The sequence below is a fragment of the Platichthys flesus genome, chromosome 12, assembly GCF_949316205.1.
Source record: "Platichthys flesus chromosome 12, fPlaFle2.1, whole genome shotgun sequence".
Taxonomy (NCBI): Eukaryota; Metazoa; Chordata; class Actinopteri; order Pleuronectiformes; family Pleuronectidae; genus Platichthys; species Platichthys flesus.
This window is the reverse complement of record NC_084956.1, coordinates 17,242,401-17,265,937: the sequence shown is the minus strand read 5'-3', so window position 1 is coordinate 17,265,937 and position 23,537 is coordinate 17,242,401. Positions and strand designations below refer to the sequence as shown.

At 44.3% G+C, this 23,537-nt stretch overlaps 1 protein-coding gene across 3 annotated transcripts; it reads right to left on the bottom strand.

The window, feature by feature from the left end:
• Window positions 1-572: 572 nt before the first annotated feature.
• Window positions 573-22,828, bottom strand: smoc2 (SPARC related modular calcium binding 2). 3 transcript variants are annotated; one of them, XM_062401654.1, is made up of 13 exons: window positions 22,147-22,828; window positions 16,911-17,073; window positions 14,622-14,728; window positions 14,284-14,383; window positions 13,477-13,521; window positions 11,218-11,298; window positions 9,916-9,990; window positions 8,321-8,507; window positions 6,850-6,932; window positions 2,448-2,547; window positions 2,018-2,265; window positions 1,864-1,901; window positions 573-1,101 (listed from the first exon to the last, which is right to left on the bottom strand). In XM_062401654.1, exons 1-13 carry the CDS (start codon window positions 22,222-22,224, stop codon window positions 1,078-1,080), a joined length of 1,329 nt encoding a protein of 442 aa, XP_062257638.1. In that variant the 5' UTR covers window positions 22,225-22,828; the 3' UTR covers window positions 573-1,077. The 3 variants fall into 3 exon arrangements, with proteins under 3 accessions (XP_062257638.1, XP_062257640.1, XP_062257639.1); XM_062401656.1 differs by having other exon boundaries at window positions 11,218-11,265; window positions 13,486-13,521; XM_062401655.1 differs by having other exon boundaries at window positions 11,218-11,265; window positions 22,147-22,827.
• Window positions 22,829-23,537: the final 709 nt, after the last annotated feature.

The window sequence follows — 23,537 nt, the reverse complement described above, 5'->3', positions numbered from 1 at the left end:
CACGGCTTACCACTTAGCTGCCCCAACATAATCAGGCAGGAACAATGTACAGTACTGTAATGTGCCAAGTCGACCCCGTGTTGTAAAGAAAGAATCTATTCAATCCCCACTGACTCTTCAAGGGTACATTCTCTGCATACATGTAAGTATAACTTATGCAAATACAGACACGCACCGGTCATACAGTACAGCTCCCTTTTAATGGGTACTCATGTGACACACAGCTGAGATTAGTCCATTTGTCTGTCTTCAGTCTACATTGGACATGTGTAACGAGAGCAGAAACAAGTACCATCCGTTTTTCCAATTCCAAAATGTTGGCCTCAGGGGATCTGGCATGCTGTCTGAAAATGGGATGATACACGACCTTTGCTATGCATGACTAATACTTGGCTCCTAAAGTCAACAAGGTGCTTCATAAGAGACGCTGAAAGAAAACACAAAACAGCAAAGACATTTCAAGATTTATATAATGAGATGGAAAATATAGACGATTAATTGGATTAGAGAGAAACAAAGGAATTTGCTGACCTAATTAAACTTCTTAGACACATTCAGACTGGCAGAGCACAGAATGTATAAAAGAGTTCTTTATTTCTAATAGACATGAATACATGTGAACACGTAGGACGTTTTTATGATGCATGTTTAAAACATTCTTTCAAAGTGCTGTACAAAGCACAGGAACAGATGCTGTAGGTCAGGACATGAGTGATGGAATGATCTAAATTATTGTAAGCAAATATCCACACAATCATCAGTGTGACATGAAAAGTACAATGAGGAGAGGGGGCACAAAATGTAACATCAACATTAAAACTTGTACAACTCTGAAAAGTACACTTTTTTAGACACACAAAGGACACATACATTGTATGTGTTAAATATTTTTTGTTTGTCAGGACATAAAGAGCTAACTACATCATTCACAGATTCAGCAGTCTGTTTAAATACCTTATTTCTACAAAGTGAATTTACATTTTTTTTAAAGTACAAAGTGCAAATACTATGGTTTCCATCATTGCCGATTGGTGAGGGCAGGTTCTCCATGCAGGAGGGGGAAATCTCAGCGGCGACTTAGCCTTGCTTCTTCGACTGATTCTGAGGAAAATAAAAGTGGCATTAGTTTGAATCGTTCATTTATTTTTTGCACTTAGTCTGACAACTTTTTTAATATTATATAATAATAATAACTATTTGTATATAGCAGTTATCTAAATGAGGTTACAAAGTGATTCACACAAAAGTCCATGGAAAAATTGAAGCATTGATTGTAATAAAAGATATTCTGTTAAGTCTAATTTAAGAGCCTAATCATGCAATAATAGGGTAGAGACCTTAAGTTTATAGAGAAAACCCAACAGTTTAGGTTAATGATTGATGCTACATCCATCATATAACTACGTTTTCAGTTGAAAACGCATTATCAGACTAATACGTTCTCTATCCACACAAGCGTTTGTGCTCCATATCAGTTTTAACGCCTGTACACACGAACACACCTACAAAAAGGCATATTAAATGAACACTCACATACACTGGGCCTGCCTGTGTCAGTGTAAACATGAATTGCTCGATAACAGCTCATCTCCAATTGTAAAATTCTGAATTTAACATAACAGAACAGCTGTTAGCAAAGACAATAGGATCAGCAACGCCTGTAATTGATTATCAATGTTGCGATCTGCACTGGTAGCAGAGGCAAATGCTAGAAGGAGGTCAAGTGATAGGAGCTGGACACATCAGCCTATGCTACGTTGTAACCAAACAGACCCAGTCGGTTAGCCCCGGAGACAGCAGATCTGCCACCACTCTCTCTTACAGACATTTTATCCATTAGTTTGTCAGGAGTAGTTTACTTACTAGTTTACTGGAAGTTAAGCCTTCTCCTGGTTTGGCTCCTGTGAAACAAAAAGTGATTTAAACCACACCAACCTTGATATGAGGAATACTGCAGGTATTTGCTGTAGCTGTAGCTAAGCCATAGTTCGATATTAGTGTGTGTTATTCAGCTCACCCTCTTCTTTGGTCACCCCGAGGCAACCCATCAGCTCCTGCAGAGAAAGTGCCTTGTCGTTGCTGATGTCACAGTACTCCACAAACTTCTTCACGCACTTCTTGGGCTTGGATTTCTTGCGCAGGAAGCGCTTGAAAGGCTTGATCTCCTTCTTCCCAATGTCACCACTTGAGTTTTTGTCCAGCTGACTGAAATACCAATGGACCACCCTCTCCTCCAGGGTGTGGCTGGGGTCAGGCTCGGCCATCCTAAACGACGGAGATCATTTGATCATCATTTTGAGCCTACAAAGGCTCCGCCATCTCTCTAGCCAGCTGTCTCACATAACTTACGTCACTGGATTTCAATCAATTGTCATGGGTCGTGCAGTAATCAGTTGCAGCACACACTACTTTAGTTTTGTGCCTTTTGTAATAATGGTGAGACATACCTTCCGGCAGATGCAGGATCTGTGACGGCGTGCACCATGTCTGTCGACAGCGCATCAAGAACACTTGTCAGGAACTCTGTTTTCTTTGCCCCAGGACAGCCTGGAAAATAAACCACAGATACATGAATGACTGTGTGTGTGTGTGTGTGTGTGTGTATGTGTGTGTGTGTGTGTGTGTGTGTGTGTGTGTGTGTGTGTGCGGGTCTTTGTGTGTGTGTGTGTGTGTGTTGGGTGTGTTGAAATGGAAGTAAGTGCACACATGTGTCAGCAAACACAGAAAAATGCATTACAGCATTAAAACATGCGTCGTAAAGTGAAATGCTGCCGTCATAGGTGGACTGAAAAAATGTTTGGGGAGGGGCGTCATAACAGGCGGCGTCGTTTTCTACATGAGCAGCAGATAAAGACGGCAGAGGAGTAAAATAAACCCAAACAAGACTCTCACAGTTGTCTTTAACTCCCTCTCATAAAGTGTCAGACCTCCCCTCATCTGGAGCAGGAAGAGAGTTCCCTGCCAATCATCCCGGAGGCCCCTGAGTGGTTTTTGACAGCTGGAGGCACAGGAGATGTTACTGAACATTGTGTGTATGGACAAGAGGCTCCATTCAGCGCCATTCAGAGACTTTCCTGAGACATCAAAGGATCAAATACTGTCCTGACAGACGCAACGTTACGTAGGAATCTACTGAGGGGTCTCTGATTGACAGTATGCATCTAGACATCGATAGACAGCTGATCGACAGTGCATTCGGGATTAAAGTCATATTCCCTATATCAGCCACATCAGTCCATAAATCTTTGCGGTTAAATATATCATTAACTAGCCGACTAAAACCAAGAGAGAAGCATTACTTCATGCTGAATGATGGGAGGGGGGGTTGAAATGAGTGACAACTGGAGTGGAATGACCCTAATGATAGTAATTGTAATTGGCAATGGAGGCCTGAGAGATTCCTGGATTCCTCTCCCGGCTCTGCTCTGCTTTCTCACAGTACAACTTCCCTCAGCTATTCTGCCTGTGGAGGAAAAGACATTCTCTGCAGTTTGCTGTCTCTTTTATGGCCCAGGCCTGCGGGGCCAGATTCTCTTGTGTTGGAGATAATAGCATGCTTCGCCCCTCTGTAACAGGTGGCGACCAGCATCGGTGTAAACACCCAGCACCCAGCCTCAACTCCACCTTTCCCAGGTAGCAGGGGGCTCCAGCGACCTGCACAGAGATGAGGGCTGAAGAGCACACATGTCCAAACTGTTCCATGGCCTCCTTTACATGTTGAACAGACTTGCACTTAAGTTTTAGTAGTAAGGCCCTCCCAGGTCTGAGCCCAGTAAAATATCGGACCCACCTGTGAAGGGCCAAACTGGTGCCTTGCTGAGCCTCTTGTGGTAAATTAGTCTAGACAGTCACACAATTGCAAAGTGTTTTTATCTGGCTTGGGACTTCGGAGACATTTGTGGGATGGCAGTGGGGCTTGTTAGAAAATGAGTGTTTTTCATGGAGCACACATGTCCTCTCCATAACGCGGCAGGAATCTGAGGGAGTCTGCTGTTCATTCAGATGGGAAGCCATCAGGTGAGGCTGCAGCGCTTTCCTCTTGGCAGCAGAAGTGTTTCTTACGGGGGCGGGACAGATCGGCTTCTGTCTGTCTGGACACTGTTTCGCTGAGGGGCAGGACACAAATGTTCCTGCTGTCATTCAAAGGAAATTGAGTCTGGCCATTTTCCGTTCTGTTCAAGGCTGCGGCAGTAAACGTCTGCAGCCTTACTCCATAATGATTATAATTATGTAATGTCTGCGTTTGACAGATGCGGGATGGAGTCAAGTTGAGAAAGCCTCAAATCATTAAACTTTTCTTGCTGAAAAATCTTAACATCGGCTTTTCATGCACCTCCCTATTTCTGCCGCCCTTAGAAAGTTGACTGGTGAGTGTCCGTTGGGATGTGTGTGACTGTCAGAGAGAAGCCGTGTTTTTCTATGGAGCCACATGGGGCAGAGCCCTGTCAGCACTCACAGCCGCAGCTCCCAGAGTCCGCCCCAACGCTGTCCCACGAGTCTGCTCTGCAAAGAAAGCGAGCCGAACACTCCGCTCTCCTCTCCTGCTGCTTTCGGGGGCAAGTTGTTCCTTTCTTGCCTCTCGCCCCATAAACCTCTCAACACCTGCGCTTCAACAGCAAATAAGCTGCGGCGACGTGAAGGCAACGTTTATAATTACCACTGCTTCATACAGTAACAGGGTTTACAGCTGTTGATGCAATTGCTGGCAAAGAAAACAAGACGCTGTGTTTTTCTGACTGTGTCCCGGCATATGTGATAAGTGGAGACCCGGATGATATGGTGCAGGTTTCCTTCAAAGCTTCAGAGAGCCTGGGTGCTTGTGTGAGCATCTGTGTTAAGTGATTGTATGGCTGAATAAGTTGATTGTTTTCCGTTCAGCAGCGTGGGGTTTACGAAGGTGTTGTGGTTTCGAGGTCTTTCTCACGGGATAGATGTATTTTCCACCTCATTGCCACAACACACTTTCTGCTGATGGACACAGTGATTTTTTTCTGCTCAATGGATCAGCAGCAAAATACACCAGCAGTGCCACTGAAAGGCAACGACGAGGAGTATATATTGGTGCAAGGAGCGTTCATCGATGAGCCTCGATCACACTGTTTTATGTCACCCTACAGGAGACAGAGTGCTTCTCCCTTGCTAAATGCAGCACCTGCGAGCCGAGAGCTCTGGCCTGGCAAACTCTAACGTAAACAGTTATGGATGGGACTTGAACAGTGGCAGCTCTGTTCATACGCTCCTGGATTATTAACTTGTTTACCGAACCACCGAAAAACTGCAGGTTTGCCAAGAGCTGCTCAGTTTGACACTGTGATTTGGCTGTAAGCAGCACCAGAGAGCTATAACTCTGCTTAGCGCCGGTTTTATGACAAGTCGTGCAATCACTGAAATTAAATATGATGATATTTATCATCTCGTATTTATAAGTGAAATGAAAATAAAGCTGAATGGACACCATTCACTGCATTGTAAAACACAGGAAACACAAGAGTACAGTAAGTGGAATGGGTCAAAGTTGAATATGGAAGCAGCTCAGCAAAATCAAGTGGACAATTATAACAGATAGTTTGCAGAAGGGCTTGTTAAAATGAATGCTTTGGTTAATGGCACAGTGGTTCATGTGGTTAGCACTGTCGCCTCACAGCAAGAGGGTTTTTGGTTCAAATCCTGGTTCCATTCTGTGTGCATGTTCTTTGTTTGTTTTGTGATCCAGCTTCCTCCCACAGTCCAAAGATTTGCGGATCTGGGTTAGGTTAGTTTAAGACTTCAAATTGAAAGTAAATGTCAATGTGAGTGAATGGTTGTTTGTATCTGTGGGCTTTGTAAAACACGGGCTATCTGTTCAGGTTGCATCCAACCTCTCGCCCAACACCAATTGGGATTGTTCGATTAGAGAAATGAATTATTCCTGTTTAAAAAGCTCTGTGTATCTTCAGTTCAATGTTTCAGTGTTACTCAAAATTGCACAAATTAGATTTTTTATTGATAGACTGCTAAACTTGTAAAAACACTGTATTTTGATATTCCTCCAGAAAATAACATTTATTTTGGGGAGATTTTCTGTGGGACTGTAAAAAACTAATTAACAGTTCAGTTTTTCTGTTGTGGAATAAGTTAGATTGTTGTAATATTTGTTTGTATTTAGGAGAAGATGAATAAATAAATTCATTTTTATTTGAATTTTTTTCTTTATAAATTCATTAATAAAAAAATTGTTAGATGAATCGACAGATTTGAGATAGGTGCAGCCCTATTGTTGATTGTTGGTAGGAAACAGGAATAGAGAAAATCGGTTGGTTTTGTTTCCATATCCAAGCACTCTGACTTGACTTCCCCCAAATCTTGCTTTTTCTATTATTTCTCAAAATCTGTGACTTACAATCGTTTCATCAATCTTCAGTTCAACCCATTTGTATAATTAGACTCAGATATATCAAAAATCCTGAGAAGCAAATCTAGCACAACAAACACAGTCTCACCTGTGCCTATAAGCCCACCCCATGACCACCAGGCTCAATTTACTTATCTACCCACTTGTCACTCTGTCTATCACTACCTGTCTCTGGCATCCTATTATCCATTATCTCCACCTCTCCTCCCTGCTGTTTCTCCTCCATGCTATCATCCCTCTATCCTCCATCTTCCATGTCATTTGAAGATTAATCCTGCCCCCGATCTGTCTCTGTCTCCTTGCTTATTGACCAGTGAGGGGCAGTATCTGGCAATCCTCAACTTGTTATCACGCATTTCCTTGACCAACAGTGCTTATAACACACACACACACACACACACACACACACACACACAGTTGGAGGTCTACTGCTGCTTCACTGTGTGGTCTGAACCTACCTTGAAGATGTCTGCTTCTGTAATGGTCCTTAGGTTTAGTTGGGTGGGCCCTGGCATTGCCATCACACTTTGGCTGTTCATACCTATAACAGAAAAATACAACGTGAGAGATAGTACTAATTCATTCAGAGTGTAATGGGTGAAATGGATCGTCTTTTTACAGAAAACGATGACAGAGAAATTCCATGTTTCCCAATTACTCCCAAACAGTTAAATCTCGGGGATTCAAATAATTGTTTTGTGGCAAACCAGCAGCTGATAAACAAATCCAAAATGAGGGGAAGGATTTGGGGCTGGTATGAGGACGGGGGGGGGGGGGGGGGGGAAGTGTGAGATAGAGGGAGAGAGGCAGACAGAGAGCGTGGGACACAAGGAAGCTTTCATGGCCTCCCTTGTAGAGCTGGTGGAGTCCAGACTGCTGCTGTGCGATGGGGTGCAAAAGCTGGTCGGGGACAAGGAGAGAGACGGGGGAAAGTCCATGCTTCCATATGTGTGCTAATGTGCTGCCTGGCACTCTGCCTGGAGACTTGTTAATCTGATACCCAGCCTCGTCGCTCAATAAGAGAACACCAGTGCCTTCGTCTGCCAGTCTGACTGACCTCTGACCTGCCACTTACCACACCACTGAGCCACTCTGTCTCATCAGCAGCGGAGCTGTCTGTCCACATGCTTATGTAAGACTTTTGAGAGTCTACAATACAGATGATTCTTTTTGTTGATGGCAAGTCTTGTATTTTATTTAAATTGTGAATCTTTTTATGTTTACATGATTTCAGAACCTCAGATAACCTAAGGAAAGTTAAAGCTTCAAGGGTACTTTACTGCAGAACATATTAGCCGACCAAGGGCATGAAACTGGAATCGTCCAGTTGAACAGCCTTTCTATCGGCTAGTCATTCTTCTGTGTTACGGTGGCTAATGATCACCAGCTCTGTTTCCCACAAAGAACCAAGCAATAAATTCCAAGAATCTTCGTAAATTAGGGTGAAAGTACCATATAGATAAGGACCCAAGTAGAGCTCTAAAGCGTGGGTTCAGAAGTAAAAATCCCAATTATATGTTGACGAGAAGTTTTGAGTAGCAGCAATAATATTTTAACCATCTAAGCTTGAATGAACACAAGCCACGAGACTATGAAACAACGTTACGTGCCCCTATTTTATTTTATTTATGTAATACTACAATACCAACAATCCTCAGATGTAATAGGGATGTCTCCGAATGGTGGAGCTCGTTGTTACCATTGAAATATTGACAAAAACCTTTGCATTTGTTTTCAGTTTTCTATAATAATTTTTCTCTGAATCAAATGCTTTAAGGTTGTGAGTCAGCCTAGATCCGGGCTTACACTGTTTGTATCAGTGTATTTTGAAATGTCAATGGAGAAAAGAATTTAGAAATTAATTTCCAGAACCGGAGTGAAAAAGTGGGCAGTCAGTGTTGTGCTCTAAAAGCATAAAGTCTCTCCCACCTGGTGGAGGTCCCGGGGATGGGCCGACCGGTGTCCACGAGCACACACCAACAGTAGCCAGTGGAGGGGTGGCACTGGACCGGCTTGTACAGTCCTCCTAAGGCACAGTCCGGTACGAACACGGCGTCGTTCTTGTGCTGCCTCGCCTCCTCCTGGGCCGACTGCTGCTCCTGATCACATGAGGAGGCTGGAGAACCAAGTCACAGGTTGTTTAAAGTCAACATCCGTACAACACATTTTCAACTGATCCTTCATACAACATATTTGCATTAATTTCTGGTAAAGAGAGAATAGAGGCCCATAGCTGCTCTCTCATTGCACTGCCATGGGTGGAGGAGGAAGAGTGACAGGGAGGAGGATGAGCAGGATGAGCAGGAGACAGTGTTTGAGACTGCTATATCAGCCCCCCGTGGCACTGTTTACGGACATTAACAGGCTAATGACTACTTACAGCTCCCTATGCCCCAAGTTAAGTAAATATTTGGACACTCAACTGCCCTCTGTGGATGTGTGTGACGGAGAGGGAAAAAGACGGGACAAAAGCAGAGCAGTGGTCACTGAGGCTTTTTGCCTTCACACACCTACACACGGTGAGTCACGACCGCTGGGTAGAGTGAAGTACCAGGGATCTTTATGTTTATACATTCAAAATTCCTATGGAAAAATGCCTCATGAGCTTCGCTGGAAAGACTGGGTTTTGTGGAGCCTCAGCAGGATCTAATCAGACGTTGTTTTTTTTCTTTCTTCGGTGCAGCAGCCTCCGTCTCCGCAGCGCACTTCTCCAACAGAGATTTGAGTATTAAACTCCAGGATGGAAGCAGAGCTCTGCTGGCCATGAGGGCTTTCTTCATCAAACCCGTCCCCTCTCTGCGCTGCACGCCTCGAGGCTCGGAAGCTACTGTGGGATTATGGATATCCCTTTTCTTTGTTTATTTTCATTAGAGATCTTTACCCACACAAAAGAGACCAAATGAAGTGCCTCCCCTCTCCCTCCGCCGACTCTCCTCGCTCCAGTTCCTCCGTATGGACTCTCTTTGTTGGGGCGGGTGTTTTTTTTTTTCCTTTCACCCCAATACCCCAAAGAGCACATGGTAATCAAAACCATCAATGCTGCATTTCTCAGGCTTTTTTTATTGGTTGTAAATTATGATAATGGGATTCACACACAAAATGCACATATGCAAACAGGGTTCTCGTCTGTGAGGTGGCCTCAAAATATATGCATAAAAAGAAACATATTTCCTCAAAGTACTGGGAAAAAATCCAGTGATCTGTACAACATAAGCGGGCATGTGTTTAACAGGAGAGTAGCATGGAGCAGCTTAAAGAATGGGACATCCTCTGTTTGTGCCATGTGCTGATAATTAGAGATACACGGCAATGCAAAGAACCACAGAGCAGCAGATCCTCAAAGCCTGCTGCACTCCAACACCAAGAAGTATTGGTTTCACATCCCACCATCTGTCCTTAAAAGACAGGAACAGCCTCAAACCATGATTGCTCACACAAGTAGGAAAAACAGAGCGTGCCTTCAGTTGAGGTTTGCAAACACCCGATCGCCATCATTAAAGGAAAAAGTGGTCTTTGAAACTCACATGGTGCTCTGGTTCTATTGTTCTGTCGGCTGCGAACCTGCTCCGTCCACAGAGTGGGGTACTGGGAAATGATGTCTGAAAGAAATCACCAGGACAGCTTTATTAGCTTAAATTGAAAACACACTCATCTTATAACCGAGCCAAACCTGGTGGTTCCAAAACTCACAGACTATAAAATGCACATCAAGGTTATCGTCTCTCAAACTGCGGGAGTGGATGTGGAGAGTGAATTACATAGGACAGCTGGGAAAAGAAATATGGTAGCAAAAAGATATTAAGTAAACTATGACTGTGAGTCTACCCCGGTCTCACATTAACATGGAATCATAAAACACTCCTTGTAAAAATAAATCTAAAAGTACTCAAATGCAACTTTACAACATGTGTTTGCTCCCATTCACAGGGATGGGTCATTTTCATTGGATTTGAAAAGAAGGAATTTTCTTGTCTAATTTAAATTATGGTAATGTAGCAATAACAATCTAGAAACACTTTCAGATACAGCGCAGGCGTTTTAGCAGCAAAACACACTTTATGTACTAAAAGGTAAAAGTACCCACTTGGCAGATTTGTTTCTTTCTGCAGATCATATCATTGGATTATTAATGATGCATTAACATGGAAGTAGGATTTTAATGTTGCCGCTGGTTGACCTTGAGCTATATGCTGTTGGCTACTACCTCCACAGAGGAGGTTATGTTGTCATCTGCATGTGTTTGTTTGTCAGCAGGAATACACAGAGACTACAGAACGGATTACCACAGTACTCAGTGGAAGGATGTGGTATGGGTTCACCTCACTACATGTGTTGCAGATCTGGATAAGGTGGTTGATCCAGCCCCCCCCCCCCCCCCCCCTTTCCCCTTTCCCCTTTCCCCTTTCTTTAACATTGTGAGAGTTGTGCAGGGATGAGCTCGACTGAGTCTATCAAAACAATATATCACATTTTAAAGATGTTTTTTCTTCATTAAATATTCTGACATGCAAAGTAACCATTATTTACAGCTGGTAAAGTTGTGGAGTATAAAGTATGATACTTGCCTTAAAGCAGAGTATAAGAATAAAATACAAACAAAAAATGGAAATAAGAAATTGTCCTCCTACGTTTTGTACATAAAATAAGGTGAATCTTATCCATTTGAAAATGTTTAATATCACGAATAAGGCTGTAGCTGTCGGCCAGACTCCTTTTCCCTTTTAAGGACGTTCTCGGTGCTTGGATGCTTTCAGTTCAGTCAGCGGTGCCTCAATAAACACAGGCACAGTATCAAATCATGTTTTTACTGAAGGATATGAGCTCACCTTCTTCATCGCCAGCAGGCTGTGGGTCCACCACTAGGCCGGTCTCATCTGCATTTAGAATGGAGAATATTTGCAAGGAGACTACAATTACGAAGGTAAGCTAGAATAGAGAAAACTTAACTATTGTAAGATTTGCACATTGCCCGGTCAAGAAGGATGGAGGCAGAAGTAGAGGTGAGGAGAGTTAGAGAGATTGTGAGAGAGTGTGTGTGTGTGTGTGTGTGTGTCCGTGTGCGTGTTGCAAGCTGAGAGAGGTGACTCAAGAGAAAGGAAAGAGGAGGCAAACCAGAAGTATAGTGGTCATATAGTCCCATGGCTCCACTTCATGCAACAGGGGAGATCATTATAATACAGAGGACAGATCGAGGTCAATCATAACGAATGAGGAGAGGATGGGTATAGGTTGTCCCTGATGCTCTACTCCATCCTTCCATTGCCTGCATTTGTCTAGGTGGGTGACACACAAAGGGATGAAGGAGGGAGTAGCCAAGTCTGAAACGGACCAATTAACAGTGGGAGAATCAAGCTCAGTGTTTGTTTGGTCTCTGTTTGTATGATTTGCGGTGGGAGGGAGATGGGGACTGAGGTTTTGAGCAGCTTAGAGTAAAACCACGGCCGTAGGTGTGGTTAACCTCAGTGTGGGTCACTCATTCTGCACAAAGTAAAGCTCTGTTAATGCATGAGTCAGGGCATCTCTAATACAGTAGGTGGAATAAGCTTAACGTCTTTTCTTAGGCAACAAATTCTCCATTGCAAAATCGGGATTTCACCTCCAGTGTTTGTGGAGCCAGCCATTCATCTTCTCAAGTATGCTCGCTGGATAAAAACATATACAGTCATTGTGACGGACGGAGGCAGACGTGTTATTACTCTGCTCACTTAACGGATGGAAATGCCATTTCAAAAAGTGTGTTTATGATTTGGATTTACTATAAACCACTAATGACCTCTCTTTGCTTTGCAGCCTTTTACATGACTGTAACACCTCTTTTAGCATCTGCCAGGAAACCCCCGCGCCATTTGTGGTCATACGGCTTAAGTTTTACTGCTGTTTGTCAGTCGTCGGCTGCGTAAGATTCCACCATGTGAATGAATTTGTCATTTCTATGGTTCATGGTAAAGCATTTTATGTTTGACTTTACCAATATTCTGATACTAAAAGTGCAGCAATGGCTGCTGTGGAATACTTGACGGGCTTCTGCTAAATCAAAATATTGATGCAATCACTGCTATTTTCAGTGCTGGCTCACCACAATACTGGAGTTTATTCTGCTTCTCACCACCCTGTTTATTCAACCAGCTCAGATTGAACCACAACCATCCCTCCCCCCCTTTCCGCCCTTATCCCCTCTCCCACCATCCTTCCTTCTCTCTCCGATTTTTTCGTTCCCACTTGATCTGTGCGTAATGAGTTGGCCGGGCTCAGACAGACACTGTACCGGGGACTGTTTACAGAGATAGAGGCACAGACATAAAGGTCACACCGACAGGAATAACCCATGTGACAAACATGAGAGGATGAAGACACACCCTTTCATCACATGCACACATTCCAACACACATACACAATCACAGAAGGAATCAATCTGAAATTGACCCAAATTACACTTTTTCTCTTTCGGGGCCTTCAAATCAAAGTTACCATCAGTTAAACAAACAGTCTCTTAAAATGAGAGCAAGATATACAGTATCTGAGAGGAGTGGAGCCGGAGGAAAACGTAGTGGTTATATATCTGGAAGAGGTAACATGTTGCAAGAGACAGAGAGAAAGTTTGGTGCAGGTTAAAGTGTGAACATGGCTTTGTCTCTCATGACACTGTTGCTGAAAAAGAACCCAGAGGAGGAGAGATGAAGTTAGAGAAAAGCGTCTGACATGTCACTGGTCCTCCATTCTGGCTGCTTCCTGGAAGTTTGGTAAAGATAACAGGCGGTCATAGGCGCTGTAGCTGCTGGCGGTGAGCATTCGAACTCACCACAGCCTCGCTCCTCAGACTTGTTAGTAACAGACTGCTTTTATATCAGCCTGCAGGCTGCTCGCACTCTCTTGAATTGACAAAATATTAGAAAGACAAGCTGTAACAGGCGACGCGCCCTGCACAGCTCCAACCCAGATGCAGGAAAACACAAAGACAGACAAATGAATACACACAAGTGAACATGCATATTTGGATAGGTACACACATGCACATGGACAAAAATTTAAGTACACATGCAAATATAGTAGAGTAAGTATGCCTCTTCCTTGAATTACCGTCTCACCTGCTTTACCTGGCTCTCTTGTGGTAGCTCTCTCTTGTTTTGATCCTGTAAAGCAACAGGTTCAAATTGATTACAAAGTTCAGCACCACACCCTTTCATGTGTGACAAAAGACAAATGATGTCAAATCTGTGGCCTCAGTTTGTGGCACAAGGGCAAACCGTCGACGGACAGAGGTCTTTCTGACTTTTTATTTTAAAGTCATTCATTTTAATTGATTCCAGTCAATGGAGATGTATTTTATGGCGTTTCTAAGCTTTATATGCACAGCTGTAATTAAAGTACAGCTGGTAGTTACATCTGCTGCTGCTACTATCGCTGCTTCTGGAAACTTCTCACTATTGAACAGTAGAAAGGCACGGAGACGCACAGGGACGACATGTGGCATCGGTTATTTGATTGCTTGGCAGACGCCATCCTCCAACAACACTTACATTCCTCACAGTTTCATTTTGTTGCTAAACTCCGCAAGGATTTTCTACTGGGCTTATTTACACCACAGCCCCATGCCTTGAGCAACGCTCAGTCCTCGGGTGGCCCTCAAACCCTGTGGCGGTCAGTCCAATCACTGACCACTTTCCCACTGGGCGAAAGATTACACCCCCCAACACAAAAGGGAATGTCATGTTATGCTGAGTGGAATTTCAATTCTATCATCATTGCTTCACAAATCTGTAGAAACTGCATTTGACTACAAATCAGTCGATTTAAATCCATTGGGCTTGTTGAACTGTAACTATATTGTGTTTAGGTGTAAACATTATTAAAGTTTCCCATTGCAAGACAGGTTGAGGAATCATTATACACACCTTGGCACCGAGGTTTTTTATTGGCCACTGCTGAGCCACTGATGGGTCGGCCATTGGGTGTAACACACCAGCAGTATCCAGTGTAGCTGTGGCACTGAACCTGTAATCAGAGCAGCATGGTAGCACAAAATCAGCACATTATAAACAAGGGATGACATTTGAAAAATAAGTAATTGTGAAGGATCAGACTTAAATTCTCTCTAACAATTAAAAAACAATTAAATGAATACAGGAGAAATTATCAATTATTGGAAGAAGTGGATTCATGGTGCAAAAACTATTTTCTACTCCTAGTCTAGTGCAGTGTCTTTATTCAAGTATTATTTGTGGTATTTTACCTCGCTGTATGTACCGTCAGGGTTGCACACAGGCACAAAGACCTGCGGGAAGAGCTTCTTGGCCTGCTGCTCTGTGTACTTCTTCTCTGCTACACATCTGGATGTATCTGTGGAACACCACAAATCACCAGAATCACGACACATCACAGAAACCTTTAATTCTACCCACAGCTCGACTACTTTCTTATGCTGCACGACAATGAAACCAACATACTTAAAGAAGTCAGGGGAAGATGTAGAACCTCACAGATGATGAAGAATGAAAGCAAAATGCAGGGAGAGACGAGGAGGAAACAATTCAAGACATTTCAGGGGCGGCAGATACTTGCTGTGGCTGGGAATAGAACCAACATCCCCAGTCTTATTTGGAGCAAGCCTGCACAGTGCCTCGTGGTAAAGCCATTACTGAGCGAGACAGCTCGTGCTGCTACTGTAGGACATTCCAGTCACCCAAGAAAAGGGCTGATGCACGGGGAAAACCTGACCCTTCCTTAATGTCTCTGAGTCTGTCTCACTCTCTTCTGAAACCTCAAGCCCAAGCTGTCCTCTAATATATTTGTTGATAAAAATGAAAAGGTCAGCCAGGCTTCCTTATAGTCCAAAACTGTAAGACCACTTTCATTTGCAAGTCTTAAAGTTTGAATGAATGGGACCCCACTGTACTCACTCATGGCTTTTCACATCCTTCTGTCAGAGACATACTTCATCCTGTCATTCCACAGCTGTTTTCATCTCACCTGACCAACTGCTCCAGCTGCTCAAACTCTCAGGAGATGCTGGGCACCACTGGGTTTAATGGGAACTCGTTGTGACACATTCGCTGCCACAAAGTTCTCATCTAGCAGGTTCAAATCCCATTAGAGCACTGAGTCACTCTAAGTTTAAAAACATTCACTTTGGTCAGGAGGCTGCATGTCGCTGGCATGTCTTTCAGTAGACTGTCCATTAGTCACATGCAGGAAAAAGTGCTCGGTTTTCGCTCAGTCTGGTGTTTGTGTGCGGTGTGTGTGTGTAGTGTGCGTGTGTGTGTGTCACTGTCACTGAGGAGGAGAGGGGGGAAGATGCTGGATGTTCCGGATGGGGGGGGGGGGGGGGGGGGACAGCAAAGTGAGGAGCGTTAAAGTTAGCTCCGGTGGAAATAACCCAAACCATCGTCCTTCTCCAGGGGGCTCCGACCGAAAAGCTGACTGGAAAAAATGACAGGACACTTGAATCATCTGAGCGCAGTGATAGAAAACAAATGTGGTGCCAGGTTCACCATCCTTAAACACAATCCCATCTCTGTGCTTTTAGGCAAGATCAGCCTTGTGGTTTATTTCGGTGCTGACACGGCTGCTGCTGCTGCTGCTGTGTCTTTCACCCCGGCCGTCCAGAAGCCGAGGGGGGTCCGAACCCTTATACACCCAATGTTATTGACACATACAATAAGACTTTCATGGACTCTCGTCCCTTTCAGCTTCCTAGCTGGAATCCTCCATTCTGTGTCCCGGCGCAGTCCGCCACATCCAGATGTCTGCTTAGAGACGTTGCCATAGAGACACAGCACGGGCATAAAATCGTGGAATGCTTTTCCATCATAAGGGACTTCTTTTTAAGCAAACCCATTTGCTCACGCTCCCTGCATTTGTGATCTAATATTGTAACATGTGAGAATGGGGCATTGTCCCCAGTGTGTAGAGCAATGGACTAGCAGAGCTGGTGAGGAGCGTGGGGGTGAGAGGGTTCAGGGCTGCAGCATCGGGGCGTATGGGTCCTTCCTTCCATCGACCACTAACAATGAAGGAGTCTGTGAGATGCTTGACCTCACTGGCTCTTTCCTTTCATCTCCAGTCCTCCATTGCTCACATACGTGTAGCTTTGCATCTAGCATCATGGAAATGAGACCATTAATTCTTGTCAAGACAGTTCATTGAAATGCCGTCACCTCTGTATAATAATTAGATCTCACAGAGCTGAAACCATTTCAAATCACTGGGGGCGTGGTTGGTTCCATGACGCCTTCACCCATGTTCTGTTGTACCAAAACATGAAAATCCATAAAACAGATGAAGTATTTAGACTACTACGCGTTTATTTCCTTCACCAGTGCAAATGGTGTGAAATGATGAAACCAGCCAGGCAGCTAATCCCCCCCACCCACCCACTTTCAGCATGTCAACCCCACTCGTCCTCCCAGCACTCAAAGAATCAATTATGCTGAAATGAATTTAACCCACAAGTTTTCCACTGTGACCCTCTCTGCACATTTGCGAGCGTCGGGCGGCGCTGAAGTGTGACTCGTGATCTAACCTTTGCATGGCCCTCGGATGACCTCTAGCTGGGGGTCGCGGCACTTGGCTCGGAGGAACTCGCATCGAGACGTGAAGGTCCTGCCGTCGGAGGCGCATAAAGGTTTGCGGGGTACTCCGCTGCATTCCATGTTGCACTCCTTATCCTGGTCCACCCGCAGGAACTGCACAAGTGTGAGAAAATAGTAGATAAGCAGAGAAAACATTTGTTAATCGAGCCATTTCTGCAAATCAGTCAGCTCTTCACCAAAACTCACCGAAACAGGTGGGATTCTGGAGGGATTTATGAAGACAGAGGGTGGAGCTGCTTGTTTAAGGTCAAATAAAAAAGCAAAAAACAGATGTCCATTGCCATCCATGCGAAATGTAAATTCTGCATTCAAGCTTTTAATCCGCTTTTATAAGCAGGTGCAGCTTCCCTTGATAAACACACTTTAATGCACTGAGATACAGCACAACACTAGGATTAAGGCGAGGCAGTGTCACCAGAGGCCTGTCAGGGTGCAGTCATGGTTTGTCTTTGTCTAAAAGGGCTGGAGAAGACTGGAGCTTCATCTTTTCTTTGTCTGTGCCAACACCTGCACAGGTATTCACCTGGAATCTCTCCTGAGGATGTTTTACTCAGCCATGAAAAGAGAAACAAGGACGGAGACTCCTGGCTGAACGCATCGGATCACCTGTGTCAATGCAACCATTGTATCTTTCACCGTGGTATGAAATCTCCTCGCCAGGCCACACAATGAGACGGTGGTGGTGGTGTGTGTGGGGGGGCGGCAACAAGCTGTGACGGCTACATTGAATGAAAAAGCACTGAATGATAGAGTGACTGAATAAACTAGATGTCAGGGAGCTTTGTTCTGCTACAGTGTGAGGGTTGGGGCTTCATAAAGTTTGCGTGATTCAGTCAGTTCAGTTGAATAATGGATAGAAAGGATAAAACAAACTCTGTACCCAGGTGCTGTTTTCAGTCATATCCCAAAATAAATAACTCTCTAAACTCTTTTTGTCTCCTTTTATATTGAAATGCTTTGTATGTATGAAACCATTCAGTTTATGTTTTTGTTCAGTTCTCAGTGGATGCATGGATATCCAAAAACTGCCCGAATGACCTCTCAGACTTTCCCTCTTTCACCCCCCAACACATACAGAGGCACACAGCAGAGAATCCAGTTGCGTAAAGGTAATTCATAAAAATCTCTTAGGAGTTATGAAAAGAAAGGGCATGGCAAGATTGAAGATGAAAAGAGGAGGGCGTGATGATCGGCAATAAAAAATTTGTTGTGTCTGACATTCAACAAACGAAGTGGGAGATGAGGTTTGGTGGCAGCCCCCTGCGTTCGGACGTGGAGGGCTTCGGGGCTCCATGCACCTGGAAAGACGGTTGGTAGGGAAGGAGGTGTCGCCCTGGGCATTGGGGTGGGGGTGGGGTGGGGTATACAGCCCACTCTGTCAACCCTGCTCATAAATCTTCACTGGGGGATCAGAGAGGTGAGGCCCGTCCAAACACATCGGAGGAGCCGCCGCAGGGAGGGAAAATTAGTCTTCGGGATTGAATCAACTTTTTCAACAAGCCTTCTCTCCTTCTCAGGGTTTTAAAAGATTTGTCTACCACAAATAGTTTAGCATAACCCAAACAGTATCCTGACTAGGTAGAGCTGCGGGTTGCTCATAAGAAGAGACTGTTTCCAATCTTTATCTTTTTAGTAGAAATATGAAGCGTTGGTCATATGCTAATTAAATTGCATCAGGGAAAATCTAATGACGCACCGTCTTAAGCAATGGTCAAAGTATTTATATTGGACCCCAAAAGAGTCCAAGATCAACTTCAGGAAAAATTATATATACATTTTTGTCTAAAAAAAAATCAATTCCATATCCACATTAACATCATAACCTGTAATGACAGGTCACAGACAGGTTGGGCACCACTGGGCGACAGTTAGACTGGGAGGATTTTCTATTTAAAGTTTTCCCTTTTCCATTGTAACTCAGTGGGGGAAGAAGATGCCACTTTGCAGAGAAACGCTGAATTAAGAGGAATTATTTTTGGATGACTTCATTCCTTTACTCAAGTGGTTCCAAGCAGATTCAAGATTGGAACCTGTCACTTAATAGAACCATACTTTGATATTAATTGTTAAACTATAAAATAGTATTATTCAGCAGTAGCTCTAGTTTTGTTGGATTCTCTCGTTCTCTTTGTCCTGGCTCCCTATGACGACCTCCGTTCACCCTCCACTCCGTCACTCACAGCTCACCCTTTCCCATAAAGTCCAGCAGGCGTAACAGGTTGGTCTGAGAAAGGTTTTCGCAGACGACCGCAACCTCCCAAGGCCAGTGACTGCTCTGATAGTGGCCAAGTGACTCCAGCCATGCTTGGTGGTGGACGCCAGCCTCGCCACAGCCCACGCTGACCACCCCAATGCTCCACACCACACCAGCATGATCAGCATCAGCCCTTGCCAGTCAGCTGACTGACAAGTCAAACAGAGTCATTGTGCAGCCCAGCATCCTACTAGATGTCCACTAACCGGCAGATAGCAGAGCGCCAAGTGCCTGCAGGTTTATGATGAAGCTCCAAGTACACAGCATGGAGACACACAGTTACTGTAGCCATGAAATCAGCCACCCATGAAATCAACCACCCAGATTCACTATCAACCATCCAAGTCTTTATTTCTCAGCAGAAGAACAAATAAGATGTGAAAACCAGTGAAAGGACGAAGCTTCAAGAGACTGTGATGTGTTGAGGACCTCTTTCTCTGGTGTCCTCTTAATGGTGGTTTGCTGTCTGCTCTCTCTTTGTGTGTTTGGCCTGTGGTGATGGATGGGTGAGGCCGCGGTAGAGCCGTGACACTCCCCTGATGTCTCATTCCAGCCTCTTCAACGCAGCAGCATCATCACGCAGAGCAGCCTGGTTGAGAGTCACTGGATGTCCCTCACCTCAGCTACACGCTGCCTAATTCATCATTTGAGATTCAAACAAGACAGAACACATATTGTGACTCAAATCTATTTATTGCTTTAAGCCTTTTCTTGTCTACATCCAGACAGCTGCCATTTGCTTTCTGTTTTCTTTTCTCTTTATGTTGCCCTCTTTTCTTTTCATTATATCCTCCTTTCTTTCGCTTGATCTGTCTTGGAAGATGCTTTTCGCATCTGCTCAAATAATACAAGAGGTTGGCAAAAGAAGAAGAGACAGACGAGAGAGGGCGAGACGGGTGGAGTGTATGAGACTTATTTTTCTTTTTTTCAAAACCAAGCAGCATACACATCAAATCCTATTACCTCCCCTTGGCTCTGCTGTATTGTGGGATTGAATAGAGTACGGAGGAGGCGAGTCTCCAGCAGAGAGCACATTGTAGGCTGATAAGGGCCTTCTGGACTGGGAGGCCCCTGCTTCCAGCACTCCAAGAGGCCCCTCACACCACGGCCCCGCAGGGTCAATGGGGGCCCCAGCTGAGAGCCGTGGCAAATGTGTTAAATGGCCTTGGCGGGAGTTTCCTGCGCTGATGCTAGGATGCAAAGGGGATCATTAGTTTCCAGCATGGTGGAAAGGGAAGAAAGTGACAGCCTTTAACCAGGCTACTAACTCAATCAAAGGAAAAGGCACTTAATTGCTGTGAAAGAGGTTAAAAAGAAAAGGAGGTGGTGTGAAAGGCCACGATTGGTCATGTGACAATAACAAAAGTCTGTTCGGGCAGGTGCACAATTATATGAAAGCATAGGGGGCAATGGAGCCCATATATTATACCAAATTAGCATTGAAGGTTTGTAAGAGGCAGCCAATGCTCTGCGCCCACATCTTTTCACCCAAAATGTAATATGTCTATAAACCATGGAAAAAGTCTGCTTTATGATTAACCTGGGTAAATTTCCCATCCATTTAACTGCCTGCATGACCTAAAATATAACATGGGTACATTTTCATAACTGATCGCGTGTCATTACAAAAAGAAGCCATCAATCACTCGTAAAGCCCAGTAAAAGTAGTAGTCTGGTGCTCCATGTGCTATTCCAATAAAGAAGGTCTAATAAACCACAGTGGAGAGGTTGGACACAGACACCACTCAAACATGGAATGAAATAGAGAAAGTTTTTCATTCCTGGAGTCATATCCAGAGCCCACACTACAGACAGCAGCAGCATTAGTATGGTAGCCTATCTGCAGAGTCAATATGCAACACTTATGGCCATTCAATAAAGACACACCATTATCTGAACTCAAACTATGTGTGTGTAAATGTATGCATCATGGTGAAAACTAAGTGGAGCTTATGCTCAGTGCCCCACTTCCTCCCACATTCCACAACTCAATAGTGCCATCAGTGAGATGGGATCTCCAACCCTTCGCCTGCAGGTTAACAACTCATGGCCATTTGTTTCCAGTTGGATATTAAAGCATCTTCACCCAGACCATAAATAACAGTGCTGGAGGAGGCGGCTGTCACTTGGACCTCTAAATCAAGGGGGAAGCCTCTGACAGTGCACATTCCGCTCTCTGTTATTCCTCCTTCACCACGGTACCTGCACTTGATCGTGGCAATGAAATTCCCCTCAGCTGCATGAGGATGCTTTTTCTCCTGGACATTGCGGAGAAATGGGCATGATGTTTATACTACTGTAAGAAATGCCACGTGATTTTGTGCAGTAGACCCTCTGACACTGTCAGCTCTCTCTCTTAAGAGCCACTGGGGCCAGAGTTAACAGGACAGAGAGGCGGTCAAGCAATGAAGCTGCCAGGCAGGTAGATGATAACAGACTTCTCACAGGCGGGCTGGCATGCAGCTTTGCCATCTCAGACACTGTGCAGGCACTCGGAGAGGAAGTTACAGTAAAAACCTTTATATTTCAGTTTTAAATTCCATTTAAAGTTAAGCTTGAATTTCTGACAAATATGCAACAAAACTCTGACAAATCTAGACTCTTAAAAAAATTACCTGGAGAGAAATGACATCTAAAATCATCAGCATATAGGTCATGTTAGAACTGCGGACATGTCTGTTTATCATGATTTCTATTTACACGTTTGTGATTATTAGAAGAAAAGCGCGTCAGGATGACACAAATATAGGATGACTCACGCCGGGTATATATTGACCATTTTTATCAGTGTGAATTACGCATTGAATATGAAGAAAAGACACAGTATACACCCGCATAAAGCTGTTTTAAAAACAATATTTATACATGGATACGTGTGATATGTGTTCAGTGAATCATGTGGCTCTTCCTACCGTGAGAGCGGAGAACTTTTGAGCGCGTCCAGCGCACAGTAGGCAGAGGAAGACCAGCAGAGGACAGACGCGCATCATGACGCAGCGCGGCAATAAACTCTCCAAATTACGCACGGTCCAAAATTCAGTCTCTGCTGCCTGGACTTCACCAAAGCCCAAAAACTGCTTCTGGAAGAGATCGAAAAGGTTTTAAAATCCTCAATACTCCTTGTGAAAAAATGTTGCCAGTGCCGGAGCGGGGTTTGCTGGTTTATTTCACTTCGTCTCCTTGGTTTCGTCTGCCAAAGCGTTTGTGTAGACACTCTCCTTATTTCTAGCAGTGCGATAACCCCCCCGTGTCCCTGACCTTTTCCCCTCCCTCGGTGTCTCTTCTCCCTCTCTCCAATACGACTTCTTTGCTCCACACCCCCTCCCCTCCACACTTGATTTTGTGGACTAGATCCCTTATCGGATGCAGGCAGCTCCCCGGCCGGTGGGTAGGTAGGTGTAGGTTTAGAGGGACTCCGTCTGCTGCTGGTAGCTGAGGCAAACACGTCAGGTATTCTTCTCTTTCACCCTTTTTTCTTTTCCTTCTCCTTCAAAAGCACAACAAGAAACCCTTCTCCCTGGGGACCGTGTGCTGAGGTTCTGTTGGCAGAGAGAGGGAGGATGGGATGAGACAGGCTACTGTCTGTTTCTAGAACCAGCACGGATAAGAAGCGCAGTCTGAGCTCATACCCTCTGACTGCTACACCCCCTACCACACCCCCCTCATCCAGACAATCAAAGTTCTGAAAGTGAACACTAAACACAACATGATACAACCGGTTGCAAATTCTAAAATAAATTAATCAATCATCTGCCCTTGTGACAGAGTCACACATATAACACACAAAGTTATGGACATCAAACTTATATATGTGGGGATTTTAAATAAACGAATTAATGTGCAGGTTTGAATGAGCATGGTAAATTCATGCACGTCCTCATGTCTACTAAACTGACAAGTCCCTATCGAAGCAACAGCTTGCAACTATAACGCCACCTATGGGTTTATACAAGTAGATACACAGCTGAGGACACAGTAAACTGAAATCGAGTTTACAGTCAAAACTGACAATGCATGTGCGCTTCTGTGATGTTTTATTCACGAGTGTTGAAGTAAAAGTTAGGTCCTGTTGTTTGGAAATTTGAAGATGATGAACCACAGCAAAGCATTTGAGTGATTTAGAGGCTTATTCTTCCGACCTGCTTACAATATGCCCCAGAACTTACCAAGGTGTGCCTGTAGCCCAGCCTTCATGCCTGGGGCACTGGAGTCAGCCTTCAGATGTGTCTTACTGTGGAGCTTTTGGCTTTTACCCACATACCACATTTGATTTATGGGCATGTGCCAGTTTTCTATTCATGAT

Bases quoted from the DNA above. Each gene is read 5' to 3' on its own strand.
- smoc2 (XM_062401654.1), bottom strand. From the start codon at position 22,224: ATGATGCGCGTCTGTCCTCTGCTGGTCTTCCTCTGCCTACTGTGCGCT. The intron at 17,074-22,146 runs GTAGGAAGAGCC...ACACTTGTGCAG, and splicing joins AAAAGTTCTCCGCTCTCACG to TTCCTGCGGGTGGACCAGGA. The intron at 13,522-14,283 runs GTGTGTATAATG...GTTGCTTTACAG, and splicing joins TAAAAAACCTCGGTGCCAAG to GATCAAAACAAGAGAGAGCT.